Source organism: Pyrus communis, chromosome 13 (assembly GCF_963583255.1).
Source record: "Pyrus communis chromosome 13, drPyrComm1.1, whole genome shotgun sequence".
Taxonomy (NCBI): domain Eukaryota; kingdom Viridiplantae; phylum Streptophyta; class Magnoliopsida; order Rosales; family Rosaceae; genus Pyrus; species Pyrus communis.
The window spans coordinates 25365313-25386665 of record NC_084815.1 but is presented as its reverse complement, the minus strand read 5'-3'; the positions used below and the strand labels follow the sequence as shown (position 1 = coordinate 25386665).

Here is a 21353-nt window from a genome sequence, read left to right as displayed (position 1 = left end):
GACGACATGCCACATCATATATATAGTTGAAAATTAGAGTATTTAAAATAGACGAACAATCATATTACAAAACTACAAATATTAATTTACTAACTAAAAACGAAGAAACACTGTTGAATTGTCAAGAAGGCTGCATAACTCAAAATACTATATTTTGTGACTTATGTCTTACTAAGTTACAAAACATCTTATAAAAAATCATAATACTCAAAATACCAAATTATCCATAAATAAAAATAAATAAAAAAGCTAACTTATTAACTTTTCCAACATATATAATTTTCACACTCTACATTTTTCTATAAATTTGCAGTACTCCTTCCTATTTTTCTGTCCTTTAGCAATGAGTAAAGAAAAATGGAGAATCAAGGCGTGAAAACGAGAAGAGGAGTGTTAGCGAACAGAGTGAGTGTGAAAATCACAAACCCTAAATCAAACGTTGCTCCGCATCAACCGACAAAATGGGGAGGGAGACGCTACCAAACCCAAAGGTTATTGTTAAGCGTGTATGAATATTAGACTGGCTTACTTATGCGTCCCACGGACAATAGACTGGCCTACCACTGTTACTGGTATATCCTCCTGTGAAATAAGCTTAAGAATCCCAACGTCGCTCAAACCTAGCCCATATATTTGTTGAAGATATTAATCCAGGTCGATCTCTGCTAATCAGATGTCCGGAGGGTTAATTACCAATAATAATATTCCATAATCTGATAATGTATGTGTCGACGTCGCTGCATGGCCGGCCATATACGATCCAAATCTTGCCTACAAACACAACAGATAGTGCCAATAACCAACATAGACATGTGCGTTTCAGCAGTTATACCGCTTCCATGTTGGAAGGTTTAATTTGATCGATTCAAATTTCAACGTACGTACTCTAAATGATTAGACATAAGACAGGAGATGGTCATAAGGAGGCTAAGGCTATAGCCTATTGAGCTAGTAGTTTATTCGGTGGCTCAAAGTGTCAACTAGGTCAACAAATTTATATTCGTAAAATTATTCAGAGTCCATACTCTAAGATGACTAATCAATAAAACTAGACATTATATTTTAGTTTTAGACGCACAAACAGTGTAAGGGAGAAGCCACCCTTGAGATAGAATGGGCTCCAATCTCGTGCAATATTCTACTAATAAATTGGGTGTTGTATTCCTGTGAAATTCATCCGGTTAGCAAAAATTAATTAGCTCACGCCAATTGAAAATTAGTCTACTTCACATTAACAATTCTTAGACGAAATAAGTGACTATAGATAAACAAAAGAATGTTAGCTTAAATTTGTGAAAATTTCTGGTTTCGCACTTGAAATATAGCCTCATGAGATTGCCGCATGCGACCCTTCATTAGGCTAACTATTATAGAAGCGACCTTTCATTATATAGATTAATTATTAGGACCTATTAAGAAACCAAGATGATATTATGTGCTAAGGAAATATATAAATACTTCACGTGATGATCCTGATGAAATTTTTCATTGTGATCGGAACACGAATAATACACCACATGCTTTTATATAAGTGAAAAGAAATTTTGTTTTTTTAAGTTATTAACTTTTTAACACACATATCCCACAATTTGTATAGTAACACGTGATATATTAGCCCGTGTACCGAGCATACTGAAAAATTTCTCATTGATATATATTTAGCTCAGCCGATATGGTCCCACCATGCCTCCCAATTTGTGCCTAAGTGCAAACTTATCAGAAACTTGTTATGAATCTGATAAATATTCGGAAGTCAATCAACATATACCAACTAGCTTTTAGTTTAATAGTAAACCGTATGATTACAGTCCATGTTGGCATATGTTTTGTTCACAACTGCAACCACCTGCAACTACACGTGCATGCTGGCTTATCGCCCTCCTCTAATATTTACTTGCACTATCTCGAATTAATCCTGACTTAATGCATGGAAAAAAATAAGTGTGAAGCAAGTAAGTACAGGCACGTAACTAAGGCCTCAAAGTTTTGGTTATATTGCACATATATCTTATCTTTTTCTTTTAGCCAGTGGCCAGTAGCCACTTAAAAAACAGAAACATAAGGGAGCAACAGGATTTTGCTATATATAGGGAAAACATATATCCTCGATATTCTAATTCAAGAAAACTAGCTATATAGGTACGAGAAAGAAATGAACATTATTACTACTGTTGGGACTATTGTGTCCGTACGAAGATGCGATTGAAATTGATATAATAATTTGACATTTGACACCATATGCTCAAAAACCTCTGGCTTTGCTTATGCCTACGTTAACTTACACTTCAACATCCAGTTGCCCCCACATCTACATATATGTCCAATTAGAATCACGAACTTCACACACATACAATCTATATAAGAGGAAGCAAATTCTTTAAGCCAGTGGAAGAGGAAGCTGCAGTGCAGAAACATCTCTTAATATTGCCAAGAACTTATAAACAAATTCTCATTTCAAATAATTTCCTCGATTTTCGTACAGTAGCAATGGTGGCGTTAGGGCTAAACAAGCTTGTTTTTGCATTTGCGGTGTGCTGATCTTCATTGCCTCAGTCGTTTTTGTTGATGGTAGACGTACGTTCATTTACTCTCATCAAATTCTAGTTTTACTTTCCTGATACTTAATTAATTAAATTATGGTAATTCTCTTTAAATTTCTTTAATTAATGTGTAGTAATATACCCTATGATATGCTTTTTTCTTGCTGTCAACTGTCACGCATCATCAGGAGATATGGAGGTCGACGAAAAAGGTGCAGGTCTTGTTCAAGATGAAGCCGTCAAGACCATTCAAACAAATTCATTCAAAACAAAACGGGAGAAAAATCTCGCAACTGGACAAGATTTGGTGTTGGTGGTCATGGATTACACCCCAGCCAGAAGGAAGACCCCCATTCATAACTAATAGTCGCTTTCATTTGTATTACACTAGTAATATGTATTAATCATCCGTCATATTATTCACCTGGATGCTATCTTGCCAGAATAACAACAGACATGCATGCTATTATAGCGAGGATTAAAATATTCCAAATTTTGAATTCCTGCATATCTTTCTGTATTGTCACCCATATTCATTTGGGACGGCTATATCTCACCTGCATGGATACCTATTTGAATTTCTCTAATGGAAATTTAAACCTTTAAAAGTTATATCTCTTATTATTTTTTAGGATTCTCCGTGTTGAGAGTGATAATTTTATATCAATAATTAAAAGATTTTGCATGTACTTATAAAAATTATATTGTTCTCCATATTACTAATTGGTATATATTCTAGTGGAAATTCAACTTATTTTGTTAATAAAATAATAAAAAGTTATGAAATCAAATTTGTGGATCGTTCAATGACTTTACAGTTTTGTTTAGAAATAATTCATCAAGGTCAATTTTTCATTACTAAAGATGTTTGGCTGTAAATTTGAATCAATTTTCATTATTTAGAGAGAATTAATCAGTTCTCAACTTTTTTGTAATCTTGTGCTGTTTCCAAGCAATGCACTAAGCAGTACTCCTGGACTAATATATGCAATACAGATTTCACTCCTCATATCTTGTAGTAGAAGTTAAAAACTTAAACTAGCTAGCAATATACTGGTTTCTTATATCCCCGATCTCGGATTCTGTCCTCCCCCTTTCTCCTTTCTCCTCTCGCTCGCTGTATAACTCGCTGCTTAGACCCATGCTGCGTTGGCAATACAGTTCATATGCAACAGGCCATGCCAACCTCAACAAGAGCAGCATGAGGAATGTTGAGTGCAACTGGAGGCTCTCTGCAATTTTTATCCAGAAACACATAAGTCATGATCAGCAATTGCTTTTGAATGTTCGATCCGTCACGCACTGCTAAATGCACCTGCCCTAAGAAGTACGCGGTCCCACTCTCCCTTGCATCAATCAGTTCTTGCAGCTCCTCCCTCACAGATATGCGCATTTTCGGACTATTTGGAGGCAACATGAAGCGGACTTTCCTTCTCGTCGCCGGCGTAAAACCACTCTCAATTGCATCACCTAATGGAGACCGAGCTTCGTTGCTCGCATTACTCACACACTCCATCTCATATGAATTTGTATCATTCAAAGGAATCAAAGCACTTCCGGTTCCATCAGCTGGTGCCTTTCCAACAACAACCATTCTTCCTTCGGATGAATTTTGGGAATCTAAATCACTTTCTTCCATGCAAATGAATTCGCCAATCGAACTAATAATATGTTCTTCAAAATTATCAGTGTCCCTTATAGGATCACAATACCCGTATCTCATGACGCAGCGATATCTTAAAATCACTTGGGCCAACCCTGCCAATAAGATACCTCCGACTTGGAGGGACATAAGGCATTGGCAGAGACTTGAAGGATACGAAAATCAAAACTTGGTGAAGCGCTGGAAGATTGGTAATGAAGTGTGAGAAGAAAGCTGGAATTCCTGTCACTATATCGGTATAAATGAAACCAATCCCGGGTACCGTAGTAACTCCTAGGCCGCAGCTAATGCCTGTAAGCCATTCTGCAGAGACCTTGTTTTCTATATCAAATTCGAGCTTCTTCTTGGTTCCGTAATGTCTTGATAGCATGATAGTCAAGGACAATGCCAAAAGGACAACCAAATACCAAGCTCCCTTGTGAAAACTCAACATACAAGCCGATACATACATCACCTCAATCGATCCAAAGAATATTAGACAGCAGACGAACTCAAACAAACTCTTCTCCCAGTATAGCGCAATTACAAGTGACATGAGACAAGTCGTTACAAGCATTCCAGAACTTATAGCCAAACCTATGGAAGATTTAACTAACATCGATTAGATAACCAATTGTTGTTACAAGCATTTCAGGTGAGGAGTGTGTTGGATTTTTGGATCGTCGGGCCCGTCTTACTCTAGCGATACCGATATTGTCCTCAACTTTACCACCTGCCTAATCCGTCAGGTGTGAGGTTTTACCATAAAAGGCCTCGGTATTAGTTAGAGTGGGGTAATCATATTTAAACCTCTTGGTTTCTTTTCACCCCACCGATGTGGAACTTTAACACTCCCCCTCACGTATAACCTCATTTTAGTGGTTCACACATGGAGATCCACATCGGTAATTGAAACTCAGAGGGCGGCTCATGTTGGGCCCACTTGTTTTCAATGGAACTCAACGGTTGTCTTTATGTTAAGAGTTCAAACTTGTTTCCTTAATTCTTAGTGACAAGCTCATTGGTTTGCACGGCCCGAACCTTGGGCTCTGATACCATATTGGATTTTTGGATCGTCGGACCCGCCCCACTCTAACGACACTGATATTGTCCCCAACTTTACCACCTACCCAATCATTCAGGTGTGGGATTTTACCACAAAAGATCTCGGTATTAGTTAGAGTGGGGTAATCATATTTAAACCCCTTGATTTCTTTTCACCCACCGATGTGTGACTTGAACAAGTTGACCATATATTACTCCAAGGCTCTGAAATGACAAAAGAAGTGTGTGCTTCCATGTCTCCTGCATATTAATAACAAAAGAAAACTAATGAAAAGGGTTTGAAAACTTTGAGTTTTAACAATAAGGACAAAATAAAGGGTAAAATGAATAGTACCAGGTTTGACTTTTTAGTGTAAAAATGTGATTTTTCATTAAAATGCACAGTACCGCGAGCTTTTCGTTAAAACTCCCTATTAACAACTCGAAAACTAATTAGGTGAAGGATGTATTTTGATCCCTAAATCGGAAACGGAACTGTAGTTAGATCCAATTGGTCAAATTTAACAAGAGTTTATTTACAACACCAGCCTAAGTGAAATGCCGAATAATAAGGCCATGTCCAATGGCGAGGGGTAAAAGTCTAAAAGTTAAAAGATAATTTGGTTTGCTCAAAAATTCATCTTCAATGGATGGCTGGGCTATAATTCTATGGAGTCTACCAGATCATTATTTAGCCAAAAGGACATCAGACTAGCCAAATGTAGCCCCCTCTTAGCCACTTTTTGTGGCTCAGCTTCTCAGTTGCAATAATTGATTCTAATTCAACTACTAGATGTGAAAACATTCAACAGTAATTCAATTAAATTAACCAATAAATTTAAAGTATAAACTTAAACTAATAAATTGTTGAGGGGACTATGTCCCTTCGGTTGGAGATGGTATATAAGGATGGTCTGACACTGTTCATTTAAAAGTAATTTTAGCAGGGCCATAATTCTAAACAGGGTTATGTTTAGCCTTTTCGGTTGAAGATAATCTAACCCCAATTTGAAAAAATCAACTAGTTATTAGTCTAGTAATATTTCTCTTCTCTTCTCAATGTTGGAAATTGCCCCAAGTGTAAACCTTGAATCCCCATCCCTGTTGATTTAAAAAAAAAAAAAAAAAAAAAAAAAAAACTCCGATTCTGAAAGTAAATGCAGAAGAAAATATACTAAAGCAGTAGTCTGTAGATACCACTAAAGGTTTGGATCTTAGCTATTGGTTTTTTTTTTCTTTTTTTTTCCATTTTTCATTTTAAGGGATAAAAAAAAATACTAGTTACAGAAACATTAGAGCAATGCAAATCAAGTGACTAAAACAACCCAAAACGGAGATGTTAGAGTGAGATCATGGATCAATTCTTCAGCTATTTCATAATTCCATTTAGTTCAAACCAGATAACTTTTTCCACTAAAATTAAGTGAAAGAAAAATTACGTACAAGTTTTGTAGTTAAAAAGAAGGAAGAAAGTTACCTTTAACTGGTTAGGAGGCGTGAGCTGAGGTTCCATGGATGTCTGAGATCAGTAGCCGGATTACAAAAAGTTAAACAGATGAATACTAAATAGATGTTACTGTGCAGATTTTATATATAAGAAACGACTGAGAGATATGGGAATGCCAACCGCCAAGCAGGGCCGGTTCTGAGAATTTGGGAGTCCTAGGTGAGCCTTCAAAATGGGGTCCTAGGATTCTCTGACTCCCGACCCTCTGTACATTGACATGTATAAAAAAATTCACTAAATATATGAAAAGTCTATTTCTACATCAAATATCATTAAAAATTAATATCAAAAGAAGAAAGATATACAAACATTAATCAAATATTAGCATTTATTAAGTTTATATAATCTAATTTTTCAACCAATTCAAACCGAAAGAGAAGTCCCTACCCAATACGCCAAATTCCAATCATTTTTCTATTGTTACAATGTTACTTATTACATTCAATAAATGAATGAATGGTTGGATTATAGAGACAACATCTTACGACTAGGAAAAATATTAGAGTGAAGAGGATAGTAATTTTCGTAAAAACACCTACGCAGACGAAACGGATTTAAATAATTTATTATATATTAGATAAACTAATTAATTTGAACATTTAATAATGTCATTTTTCAAAAAGGTGAGAGTTTTAGCCTTTTAGGTACATAATAAAGATATATGTGGTGTGATATTAAAATAGGGTAATAAAACCCCATAAAAATAAACATATATGTGCTATTTAAGAGAGAAGTAAAAAAGTAAAAATAAGATGGTGGGGACTATTTAAAGGAGAGAAGACGTGCAGATATAAAAAAATAAAAATAAAAAGATGGCGGGATTATCTTAAGTAAAATCATATAATTAAAATGATGTTGGGAATAGGGTTGTCTTCTTCCTCATGTGAGGCCAACCCTGCAACAAAAGATTTCCAAATTCCGACCTTTACATATAAGCCCACATAGCTCTCACCCATTCTAGTCCAAACCCGCCTTAACTTCACCTAAAAATCGGGGGCCCTTCCGAAATGGGGCCCTAGGCGGGCACCTACTCCGACTACCCTTAGGACCGACTCTGCTACCAAGCGACTTACACAATGCTTAATACACGGAGTTCACAAGACAAGATGTAAACTTTCAATTTACAAACAGTGAGAGAGATGTTACATAGTTTTTAGGGGATGATGATATTCCATATTTGTATATATCGATAGTAGATAGGGAATGCTGGGTTGAGAGTGACAAGGAAAGAAGTTGAGGTTCCACCATAAAATTTGTTAGCAATATGGAGAGTAGTTCAATTATTTATAAGCACATATAAAGTCCTTCATTTTTCCGATGCGGAATACATAATCTCAACACGTCCCTTCACGTGTGAGGAGTTTTCAAGTCTAATATTTGGACAACATAAATTAGGTGAAATTGAGTCATGTGGCCGTTGAGCTTCATAACTTGCTCTGATGTCATAAAGGAAGTTGAGGTTACACCATAAAACCAATTGGCAAAATGGAAAGTAACTTAATTATTTATAAGCACATGCAAAGTCTCTTTTTTCTCTGATGTAGGATTCATAATCTCAACAATTTTGAGCAACAAGAATTTTATGATAATAACTTGTGGATTGTTTAATTATATTACTATTTTTAGGATGGATAGGAGATTTGGACTGGGATCACATCTGGATCCCCTCCCCTGCTGGATCAAAAATGGAAGGATATGATGTTTTGCTCAGTTTGCTCAGCAAATGGGGATCCAGAGGTGATCCCAGTCCAGGAGATTTGATCTTAAGCTGCACAATGAAATATTAAGATTAGGGAAAATCGCATCCACATCAACATCTCGCATACCTTTCCGTTTGGGAGTTGGGTTTGGGGTGGGAGGGAGGAACCTCCCCCGTGACATGTTCATGTTGTGTGATTGATTTTGCAACTTCTGTTGGTTATGGGGTGGACCTTGTCCAAATTTGGTTGTTCATCTGCTTCTTCGCTCTATAAACTCCTCGAGATCACAACCAATCAAACGGTCAACATCAGTGATGAAAGTATGCCTATAAGAAGAGTATGGAAATGTACCTGGATCAATGGAATCATGTGAAATGAGAGATATATATCTCAGTTTTATGCTATAACCTCTTTATCAAGGAAGAGATTTCGATAAATCAGTTCTCACATTAGATAGGATCAGCATAAAGTTTGGAGAGATATACATCAGAAACTTCGGTAGAGCTACATTTGCTACCGCAATTCTAACACCATGTAGGATTTTTTGGTGAGAAGTGCCCCACATATAACATGGTCATAGCATTACCACCCAAGTTTTTTTTATTAAGATGTTATCAATCACCCTTCGTTTTGAAAACCAATGCTAGAAGGATTATATGAATTATGTCACATGAAGAAAGAGATAACGAAAGAAGTCTTGTATTAGATCTATGTCATCCGCTTCCACAACTATGCCCAAAACCAAAACGCAACAAGGAGCAACCCACCAAGTCTAACTGGATTCTTCTGGCATTGATATCCATGGAAGCAATAATTAATACAAACCATATCTCAGAAGACAAGTATAAAATGAAAAAGATGGATAAAATTGTGGTGCTAACCAAACATTTCTTTGGGCCAAAAAAAGAAATACCCAAATGCAGCAAAACAAAAAGAAAACAAAGGCAGGGCATCCTACTAGTACTACAAATCCCGCACCACCAGAGGTCCTTAACTTTTCTTTTTTAATCTGTTTCTCGATTCTATCTTCATTCATAAGCCTTCTCCCAGTCATCAACTTCAGGTGTATCTGCAATAACTCCAACTGGCTGCCCAGCCAAAGTGGAACTCGAACTCGAACCGCTTGCTTTCGACTCCAAACCCAAATTTGGTGGACCCAAAGGCTGTTTTCTAGAGTCCTCAACCCTGGGAGATGAAGCGGATGAGCCCAATGCCGTGTCACTGTCTAGTACACTCCATCGATTTACTGAGGCAGCAATTGGTACTTCTTTATTCCACACGTTTGCCTGCGCATCTGTAGAACTGCCTGACCACTCTTCCTCACCCCATGAATCTTCCCTCCAACCGGACTCTCGCGTAACAGCCTTCTTCCACGGATTACCCCTCAGCACTGCAGACGCTCCTCCTTCCTTAGCTGTCCCCAGTCCACCCCAAGCGTTAGAACCTGATGCCGCCATAGATGCACTCCCATTTGAGTGGACAACTATAGCGCCATGATATAGTGCGCCATTATCCAACCTCCTCATTGCAGTTGCTGCTCGAGCAGGATCGTTGAATACAGCTAATGCATTCTTATCGTTCAACCATACTAACTCACACTCCCCACCAAACCTTAATACAAGTGCACTTATATCTGCATCTCTAGGAAGATCTGGGAATGAAACTACAAGCCTGGGATCCATGTCTACTAAATAATCATAAGCTGGAGGCTGGGGTGCACTAACTGTTGTTGTACCCTTAACCCCAAGTATCCGAGTGGGGGCTTTTGATTTTGGTGTAACATGAACCACAATAAATCGCTTGGGCTCCCAACCAGCGGCTTGAACTGCAAGCTTCCATCTTTCAGCGATCATCCGAACTACATCCCTCTTCTCCTTTAGCATTGGACAGAAAACATGAACCTTGAGACCACTTGTAGCACCTCTGCTCTTGCCGAGCACTAAGTACTTGCATCTCTCCTCCACTGATAATACCCACTTGGGATCACGTCTAAGAAGGTCCGAAAGCAACTCAGAAACAGCAGAACTCTCACCAAAATGGAGTGCATCCAAGTTTGGAGGAGCTATATCAAAAGCATCTGCAAGAACCCGTTTTCTCTCCATCTTAGCACATTCATCATCACACATAAGCTTCCTCTGTCCGAGCGGGATCTTCTTGCCAGTTGATTCAATTGGTTGAAGTGGTGCTGGCAACCTTTGAATAACGGAAGCTTCATACACAGTATCGGCCTTGAAACTAGCATTGCTGCCACCAGAATCACAAGGAACAGTTGCTGTCATCCGGCCACAAGAACAAGTGATTGTGACAGGAAAATCACATCTGCTATCAGGACAAGAAGCATAAGGGTGACAAAGTGAAGTACATGTATGCCTGCAATCTCTCCTAGGAGCACCACATATCTGTCCACAAGAAGTTTTTGAACCTTGTTCTGCTGAGCAAGATGTATCACAGGGAGGTGGGTGACAAGTCCTGCCACAAGCATGCATACCACACTGCCTTGTCTTCCCACAGAGCTTGTTACACTTGATGTCCCTCGACCCACAAGGAATGTTCCTGAGGACCACATGCCCACCAATGCACTCCTTTGCCACCGGCACCGAACATGGTGGACAATCTCCAAAGTGGCAGCTGTGAGAAGATGTATGCCCACAAGGCTGAGGGAGTGAACACGGCAGCTGACATGACGGGGGAGGGGTACCGCATGGTAGTGGAGGAGGGATTGAAGTCCTCCCACAGGCACAGGTCAGGTCCGTGAAGATTGTATCAAGGCAGGGAGGGCAATGGCCACTGTGACAAAGCGATTCACAAGAATGCTGACCGCACCTTAACTTCTTCCCACAGGGCATAGAGCAAAAGTGAGGATCCCAATCCCCTGAGAGAGCATTATTTGAATTAGAAAGGGGACAGCACCTCTCACTGCACCGATGTCTTCCACAATTCTTCTTCTGCCCACAAGGCTTGTCACAAGTAAATTTCTCATTCTCCATTGTGGTTTTAAAGCATTCCACTGTCCGAGAAGTTGACCCACAACGACATTTTTGGGTCACTTCAACCAAACAAGGTGGGCAATCCCCAGTATGGCACACCTCTTGACACTGGTGCATCCCACAAGGGAGAGACTTGCCACATAATTGTGAACAGGTTGGAATCGGATCCAAACAACTCTGTCGTTCCTCTTGCAAGCTTGTTTTCCCACAGTGGCATGTCTTAATCTTACTTGGCATTAAATTGCAATCTCCGCATGGCCCTGGATGGCAAACTTCGCTGCAGGAATGATTACCGCAGCTAAGCATTTTTCCACACGTGGAACTGCATGAAAAAACACCATCTTCTGCCTTCACCTCTCCCTTCACAGTCATGTCTCCACAGAGAACAACCTCCACCTTTTTCTTGCAAAAGCAGGACGCATCAACAAGAACCTGACAAGGATCACAAGGACCCACATGGCAAGTCCGCTCACAGCGGTGACGCCAGCAATCAAGAAGCTTATTACAATGCTGACCACAAGTCAGAACAGATGTCCGATCGGAACATCTTGTTGTGATTATTTTCTTTCCACATGGGCATAAACGTGGAGGGGCAAATGCTTTACAAGGAGGGCATGGACCTGGGTGGCACTGCAAGACACAAACGTGAGGGCAAAGATCGTCCTTACTCACACCCTTACCCGGTACCTCCCTCTCGAGTTGCTTCCCGCAAGGCTCGCCACATGAATGTGGTGTCAAATACAAATCTGAAGGTGGGTCCGTCCTCTTGCCACAAAAGCAAACATACCGAATCTCCTTTGACGAAGTGAGCTGTACAGATTGACATCCAGGACACCGCCAATTAAACCCCTGATTCTTCCCCGCTGACATGTCGATAGAAGTGGGAGCTCGAGCCCATTTCTTGATGCAAGCCAGATGGAAAATTGAGTAGCAACTTGAGCAGGACCAAACAGGTGCAGACCTCCTCACCATATCATAACAAATCATACACTCGACAGTGCCCTTCGTCAGCTTATCCTGAATTTCTTGCACAAGCTGGGGCAAATTTGAGTCCTTCAATCCCTTCTCCTCCTGATTGTCATTCCTTCCCCTCTCCCTTCTATGGTTCACCGGCCGACCCTGTCCTCTAACGCCATTATTTCCTCCTCTATGTGGCCGAATCTCTGATGGAACAGAGCTATGATTAGGATGGCTGACATTGCTATTCGGGTTGTCCAGGTTGAATCTTGAAGTAGGCTGGCTGACACTGCCATTCAGGTTGTTCGGATTGAATCTTAGATTAGGCTGGGTGACATTGCCATTCTGGTTGTTTGGATTGAATCTAGAATTAGGCTGGCTGACATTGCCATTCAGGTTGTTTGGATCGACTTGTGGAGGCGGGTTCACGGCAGCAGTGGCAATGGTAGGGTTGGATCCTCTCGGCACCCACTCTCGACGAGCAGGCTGAGTAGGCTGAGCGGCAGGCTGAGCAGGAAACCTGGACCTATCCCTTCGCTCATTTCGGACATGAGAACTCATATTCTGCGAAACCACCAAGCTCTCAAACCTCCTATTCTCCGACAGTGTGCCGAAATAGGCGATCGAATAAGAAAGAAAGAACTCCCCAAAGGAATTCACACACAGAAAAACTGCAATCAATCAAAAGGCAATGAATTCAAATTAGAATTAAATTAATTGACAAAATCCAACAAACTAAGCCCTAAGCATCCACGAGTTCACTAACTAAAATAAATTCACATCTAATTCCAATCAAGCTCAAAACTTTCCAGCATTTTCTGACCAGCCAAACAAGAAAATAAATTCATATCTTATTCCAATCAAGCTCAAGACTTTCCAACAATTTCTGAAACCCCCACAAGAAAAACAGAAACCCTAATCGCAGGAACAACTAAAAATCGGATCCAAATCGACAAAACAAGAGAAACAAAAGATAAATTAATCAAGTAATTACCTGATCGGGTAGTCCCAGATGATCAGAAACGGAGATAAAATTTCCCGCACTTTCAGTGAGAATCTCCCTCTCTCTCTCTCTCTCTCTCTCTTGATTAAATTTCTGGGATTTCAAGTGAAAAACCCAAAAAAAATAAAAAATTGGAAAACTTTACCCTTTGTGTGTGGCTGTGTGGTGGGTCCCTGTTAATCAGTTGGATACTTTACAGATGGGTTTGTATCGGAGGGACACAAACCGACCCGGAGAAGAAACGGGATGAGAGAGACTGGTTTATGTATATTTATAGTGAGGGTGTGGGTTGGGGGTTGGGGGTTGAGGGGAAAGGAAAGGGGAAGGCGGTGAGGGGAGTTCGTCACCGAAATCGCATACTCTGACCGGACCCTTCGTTTACCGCCACTTGTTTAGAGTCCTCTCCAAGTATTTGCGTGCTCACCACGAACCACTCCGGCCGCCAAGCCCACCACCGTCCTCTTTGTGTGCAGGCCTCCCCCCATTTTATTCACTTGACCCAAACATATATTTATTGGGCTACGTCCAATCTCTTTCAATGACCCAATGCAACTAGACAAAATGTAATGAGCCCTTTTAAAGAGTTATCTGATAGGAAATACTTGGTTTTTTGAAAAAGTATTATACAGAGAGAAGTTAAAAGCACATCAAAGCCTTTCATTCTAAAGGCATATTTGGGACTGCTTTCAAATGGTTAAATCTAACAATTAAAAGCTGCTACTAATTGCATTTGGTAAAAAGACATCAAAGTGATTCTGAATTGTAGAAGCGTTGAGTCGCTTCCATTTTACGTGTTTCTAATGTGAAAATGTGAAGGATAATGTCCCGCATAGGTGATGGATTAACATTACAAAGACTTATAATAAGTTGAGCTACTTTTCATATTGCTAATTGGTTTTGTGGTGGAATCTCAACTTCCTTCATAGTATCATAGACAGGTTGGCAAGCGTGTGAAGCAACGGCCACTAGCAGAGCCAAGTGCAAGGCTCGCCTAGGTTATACCATAGGAAGAGCTCTAGTTCTTTAAGCTTAAAATATTAATCTTTTAGTCTATTTTATGATTTTTACTTGTCATATTCCACTTAGCAAATGAAAATTTTGAATCTTAAGGATGCTTTTAAGTAAAATACAAGCTAATAAATGTGAAATAAACTAACCACTTTGACCAATATTATAATTTAATATCACTATATTAAAACTCTCATACCACAAATGGTTCCTTATTTTATTCACTTGAAAATTTGAAGGTTAGAAGCCTAGAAAACAATGTGCAAATTTTTTGCTTCAAATTATTACTTTCAGGTTTACTATTATACAACTTTATGTGGGCAACAAAATATTAAAATTTTTGTTTCGTATTAATAATTTTAGCTTAGCCCCATCAAATAATTTATGGCTACACCATTGGCAACAACCACATGTGCTTTACGTATTTAGCTATATTCGCTACACTACGAGAAGGGGTTGTGAGTTACAATTGATTATCTGCAAGCTTAATTAGCTTCTGAAAAAGAAAAAAAAAACCCCGAAATAGGTTTTCAAGATTATGTTGATGCACTTACATATGGTTGAAATTAGAGTATTGTTGTTGCTATCAAGTTTATTATATTGTTTTGCCTCAAAATATCTGATTAATTCATATTTCCTAATAGTTTGACTACGTTCTTATTTGTAAAACATCTACAAAGGATGTAATTTTCACAGTATTTTTTTTTTTTTTGGTAAACTAATTTTCACATAGTTTTTTTAACTTTTCACATGCACTTTTTTATTGTTACTGTCGGATCTCAAATAAAACCAACCGTTAAAATTAAATAAAAATGTGCGAAATATATGAATATGTGCTTATCACTTCTCATTATTATACAGAGAGAATATATGGAACTAGGGTTTCACACAATTACTTGAAAGAATCAAACTGCATTCCAAACAGACAAGTACATGGAGCTAGGGTTTTGCACCGAGAAATGTGAAAGAAATTCTCAAAAGTGGAATTTTTCATAAATTTCTTTAAATCTCATACTTTTTGCATATATTTATGATATTGACGTTAAACTGTAAAATAATAAAGAATTCATAAAAAATCTCACTTTAAAAGAGTTTCCTTAAACATTTCTCTTTGCACAATTACTTGAAAGAATCAGACTGCATTGCAAACGGACAAGCTTATCTCATTGTTGTCAGCAGCAAGCTCTTTAAATTTGGCACGTATATATATATATATATATTTGCCACCGACTTGTCTATTACCAAAACCAGATCATCAGAATATAAATATAAAAGGGTACTTATGCTTGGCTAATTGAGATTTCCAGGAACTTCAAACAATGGTGTAGCCAGTAGCCACTAGGGACGATTTCAGCAGGCTCCTCGTCAACTAGTACTGCAAAAGGATATGAGGACCAACTCATCATTCATCACCAAATTAACAAGACGCCAAAAATAAGGAAAAGACGAGTATGTCATCATATACCACATCAGATATCAATAAGTGGGATATCTTATGAGGTAACAAACTTTTGATCTTTAGGTGACTAGTTAATGTAAACGTTTGATCTTATAGGTAAACTAGTTTGGCATCCTATGAGGTAGACATTGGATCGTATGGGTAAAAGTAGTTTAGCATCAACCTTTTATGTCAAAAGGTAAAATACCTAACTAGGTTGAAAACCCATCACCTAATAGAACATCATGTAATAGGATAATTTAAATGCAACCGAATGTATATTTTTATGCCTGTTTCATTCAACATGTGGTACATCATAATATAATAAGATCGATTTACATACCGTTACACTTAAGTTTCGCTCCCGTAATATTTTGATTAATTAGAACATCGAAGTGCTTACCTTGTAATATTGGTTCCTACTCATCTAGTTTATATTTATCTATTCCGAAGAGAAATAAACGTAAATGAATATAAAACAAAAACTTTCTTTTTATTTTTTTTAATTTTTAGTCACATAAACAAAAGGCAAGATCAAGACTGTTTTCTATTTTGTTAGGGTAAAGACTAAACCCTACCTACAACAAATAAAACTGTCCCTGCAGCTGCAGGAGAGATATTTTAGTATGCTCAAGAAAAACATCATATGTCATTATACAATTATAGGGATAATTGAAAACAAAAACTTTAAATTGTATAATAACAAGTGGCGTTCCTCCTTGTGTACTGGGCACATTGAAAAATCTCTCCCGTAAGAGTCTTGGTTTGGTTTCAAGTAAAACAAAGCAAAAATACTGTTGTGTATATGCCCATGTTTAGTAAAGAGAATCCTAGCAAACCGAAAGTATTAGAAGTGTGAAATGAATTGAAAAGAAAGTTGTGTGACAAGGGTTGGCTTGTCTTTAATGTTCTTGATTTGGTTTTTAGTCAAACAATGGAAAGGAAGTTGTTTATTTACACATGTTCCATGTTGGTACAGAATTCTAGCAAAAATGAAATGCATGATGATAAGTGTGAGAAGCTATAGCCATTAATTTGCAGCTTTCCTTAAGGGTATCCTTGTTTGTCAAGGATAAAGAAAGTTGTCTAATATGCATGTTTCATGCTTTATTCATGTTTGGCTTAAGATTTTTGCAAAATAAAAAATATTACAACAGTTTCGTTCTTTTGAAAGGTACTCTGAATTCAAACCACGTCATGAACCGTGCTTATTAGAAAGAGAAAAATATGATACAATACAAGTGATTGGAGGCTAAGAGGAGGTTCATTCATTTGCAACTTCCTTTAGCAAGTAAATTGATAATTTGTCTTAAAGAAAGTGAAATGAAACACTTTTTTTCCTTCTTTTTTTTCCGGAATATACATTCTAGGGAGTAGTGTTATTCACACACTGTTTTTTACTTCACACACATTATATATGGATATAATACTTTCATTTACTTTCTAGCTGGCACCAGTTTGCATATAAGATTCACCAAATAATACAATATATGAAATTATTAGAAAAAAAATCATTTAATTTTAAGCTTAATTTGATATCAATATATAATTATATTGGCTTATACAAAATAGTGGTGCAGAATTTTCAATTGTATGCATTGTATTTGGTGGTGTCCAGGTAAATGAATTATAGACAGGGATCAGCAACTGCCGTTCATAATTAATTTTGTTACTTTTTAGTTTTACCCCACTGTTCTCCAAATTTAATTATGTTTCTTTATTTAAATAGAATATTCATTAAATAACAAAGAAAATAACTCTTATTATATTTTTTTTTAGTTTTTCTCTTTGCGGTGATATGTTCTTGATAAAAATAAGAGGTTTTTAGGTATACACCGAGATTTTAGGCGGTTAAATTCTTGATAATAAAAACGATCGTTCAATCACTTCAATGTTCGGTACTTGCAATATTAGAGTATTAGTATAATTTTTAATTTTTGTGCAAGAAAATTGATGGGAAAACTTATATAAAAAGATTTTAAGAATTCACATGTAGCTAAATTCATACATATTAGGGTTAGAAGCTAATTAAATGATAGTTGTTTCGTGAGAAAGGAAAAATAAGGAGTGGAAATCTGATGTATATTTTCCGTCTTATGGACGTAATGAATTTCTGAACAGCAAGAGCGCACTATAAAGTACAAGCCAAGAGTACAACTCAACCACAACTCATATAGTCATATTCCTACACGTATTTCTGAACACTGTGGACTCTCTCTCTCACTCTCTCTCCCTCTCCTGCTATAATTTGTTCCGGTGATAGAAGTTTATCGCCATATCAAAGCTCTGAAACCCTATCTTCTTCGTTTTCTTACTTTGGCTTCCCGTTTGTAACAAAATGTCTCTTCTCACTGATCTTATCAACCTCAACCTTTCTGATTCCACCGAGAAGATTATTGCAGAGTACATATGGTGAGCATGCGTTCTCTCTCTCTCTCTCTCTCTCTCTCTCTCTCTCTCTCTCATTTTCCTGCTGTTTTCGGGATTAAATTTGATTTTTCTGTTTTTTTGTTGAATCATGAAACAGGATTGGTGGGTCTGGTATCGACATCAGAAGCAAAGCCAGGGTAATCTTCTATTTATTCAAATATAATGTGTGCGTATTAATTCTATTTGGAGTACTTATAATTTTTGTATGAGATGAGGCAGACTCTTCCTGGACCAGTGGGTGATCCCTCAAAACTTCCCAAGTGGAACTACGATGGTTCCAGCACTGGCCAAGCTCCTGGCAAAGACAGTGAAGTCATCCTTTAGTGTGCTCTCTTTCTCTGCCCTTTTTTCTCTCTGTTTTTCAAGTCTTATTTATTAATGATTTATTTTTCTTGGCGTTCAAAAAATAGTCCACAAGCAATTTTCAGGGACCCGTTCAGGAGAGGCAACAATATTCTTGTAAGTCTCCGTCGGTTTGAGTGAAGTGATAATGTTTGTTGCAGTGTGCTTACCGAATCTGGCTATAAGCTAGACGTCTGTTCTTTAATCAAACTGACAATATGTCACCAATAACGTATTGTATCATTGTCAAGAAAACTTACTGACATGTTGTCAATGCACATTCATTTTACTTAAACAATATACGTGCTTCACAAAGAATTTATAAGTACTTACCTCTTAACTATTTCTTAGTATTTAGTAGTTCTTCTATTATTTGTAGGTCATATGTGATACTTACACCCCGAGTGGAGAACCAATTCCGACCAATAAGCGGGCTAACGCCGCAAAAATTTTCAGCCATCCTGATGTCGTAGCCGAAGAACCCTGGTAATAAGTTGTACCATTCTTTGATGATGTGATATTCTAAAATACTTTAATTTATTAAAAAAATAGGATTCGAAGTCCCGACGGAAGGGAACATGACCTTAACCATTTATCCTAACTTATATATGTGACATACCTTTTTTTTAACCTCTTACATGTCTCGGGGGAGTTCTGTTTAGGAATTCATTAAATATTTATTTTGATTGAGTGGTTTGATTAAATTTAAATTGGAAAATTTCAGGTTTGGTTTAGAGCAAGAGTACACTTTGTTGCAGAAAGATCTGAAATGGCCAATTGGGTGGCCTCTCGGTGGATTTCCTGGACCACAGGTAACAACACATATAACTCGAAAGAAAAATATACATCTCAAAGTTTAAGAAAAATTAATTTGTAATTACTTTACTATGCGGTGATGTTTTTAGAATAAATTAACTTTTGTATTTCTCGTAAATTAGGGACCATACTACTGTGGTGTTGGAGCTGAGAAGTCTTTTGGGCGTGACATTGTAGATTCTCACTACAAAGCATGTCTATATGCTGGCATCGACATTAGTGGCATCAATGCTGAAGTTATGCCTGGCCAGGTAAATACTAGACACCGAACAAAGCCTAAATATATTACTCTCTTGTTCTTCTGTGCATCGGGATTTTTCTGCTGCAACTATAATGTAATCTTCTCTTAATAATATAGTGGGAATTCCAAATCGGACCAACTGTTGGCATTGCTGCTGGAGATCAGTTATGGGCTGCTCGTCACATTTTGGAGGTAATTTAAACTGATTATATGTGATTTAGTGGAAAATTGAATGACCCTCGGCGAGTCCTTGTGATGAAAATGATCTTGTTTATGTATTAATACAGAGGATTACAGAGATAGCTGGAGTGGTGCTTTCGTTTGATCCCAAACCTATTGAGGTAATTAGAATAATTGGAGATAATCCAATTTATCCCTTGTTAATTATTTGGTTAATTTCGGATTTGAATGGTTTGAGGCGTAATGTGTGTGTGAGCAGGGCGATTGGAATGGGGCTGGTGCTCACACAAACTACAGGTAACAAATGAGTTATGTCTTTCTTCTTGTGGTTTTCATTGATTGGAAACTTCAGAGAATCAAGTGCATTTGATGGTAATTTTTCAGCACCAAGTCGATGAGAAGCGATGGTGGTTATGAAGTGATAAAAAAGGCGATTGAAAAGCTTGGCTTGAGGCACAAGGAACACATTGCTGCTTATGGCGATGGCAATGAACGCCGCCTCACTGGGCGGCACGAAACAGCTGACATCAATAGGTTCTTATGGGTACGTATCCCTTTAATCATTTGAATTCGCATTTCCATATGACTTTCATATACTTGAGAGTGCACTACTGTGATTTTCGCTGACAGGGAGTGGCAAACCGAGGAGCGTCAGTGAGAGTCGGGAGGGACACAGAAAAAGACGGGAAAGGTTACTTTGAGGATAGGAGGCCGGCTTCTAACATGGATCCTTATGTTGTCACCTCCATGATCGCTGAAACTACTATTCTCTGGAAACCCTAATTGGCTACTCCTACTCTGCAACCATTATTTCCAAATATTGAAATAGAATGGTGCATGAATGGGAATGAATGAATAAATCAATTGTATCTTGTCTCAATCGTGGCATTGGACCATTACAACAATAAAATTTGACGCTAAAATTATGGAGATTTAACCATGTATTGGTAATTAGATAAAAGACTTTCCTTCCCTGTGTTGATGGTTTCTCTCTTTTTTTCTTGCTGTTCCTATGAATGATGAAAAATTGGAAACATCTATCGTACGCACTTTTATCCTTAGTTTGAAAGGTTGTAGACGTTCTTCCTTCGACCCTCGGAGTCTTGCTGGCTTGGAATTGCCATTTTTTTTAGTTTTCATTACTGTATAAGTAATAGGCTTTAGTAATTTAGCCTATAACCTAGAAGAACTCAAACTGAAGTATAAAGGGGATGCACACTGATATAACTAGTTTGACTGACAAGCTAATTTGCATCAATAAACTTTAATTACAAAAAGATGAATGCAAAATTAATCGTGAATGACATATTAAGGGATAAATAGTAACTCGTCTTCTTTAATTTTTTTAATCAAACTGTATATGTTGTTTATCAAATCCAAAAAATAAAATTGTAATTTCAAAATATTTTATGTATTATATTGTGATATCTTATGCATACATGTGAGCAGCCGAAATTGCAGGTAAGACGAAAACTAGCACAGAGAAAGTCTTGCAGGCTTGCAGCTATTCAGGGGTGG

General features: G+C 37.7%; 2 protein-coding genes and 1 pseudogene across 2 annotated transcripts; 1 reads left to right on the top strand and 2 right to left on the bottom strand.

The window, feature by feature from the left end:
- Positions 1-3702: 3702 nt before the first annotated feature.
- Positions 3703-4801, bottom strand: LOC137712434 (potassium transporter 7-like; annotated as a pseudogene).
- A 4405-nt stretch (positions 4802-9206) lies between these two features.
- On the bottom strand, positions 9207-13768 carry LOC137713089 (NF-X1-type zinc finger protein NFXL1). The gene is made up of 2 exons (XM_068452342.1): positions 13372-13768; positions 9207-13048 (listed from the first exon to the last, which is right to left on the bottom strand). The coding sequence occupies exon 2, from the start codon at positions 12936-12938 to the stop codon at positions 9462-9464; it is 3477 nt and encodes a 1158-aa protein (XP_068308443.1). The 5' UTR covers positions 12939-13048; positions 13372-13768; the 3' UTR covers positions 9207-9461.
- Positions 13769-18008: 4240 nt separating this feature from the next.
- LOC137712882 (glutamine synthetase nodule isozyme-like) lies at positions 18009-20809 on the top strand. Its single transcript, XM_068452062.1, has 12 exons — positions 18009-18238; positions 18354-18393; positions 18476-18579; positions 18667-18715; positions 18978-19084; positions 19323-19410; positions 19537-19665; positions 19773-19847; positions 19943-19996; positions 20095-20132; positions 20220-20379; positions 20466-20809. Exons 1-12 carry the CDS (start codon positions 18165-18167, stop codon positions 20616-20618), a joined length of 1071 nt encoding a protein of 356 aa, XP_068308163.1. The 5' UTR covers positions 18009-18164; the 3' UTR covers positions 20619-20809.
- Positions 20810-21353: the final 544 nt, after the last annotated feature.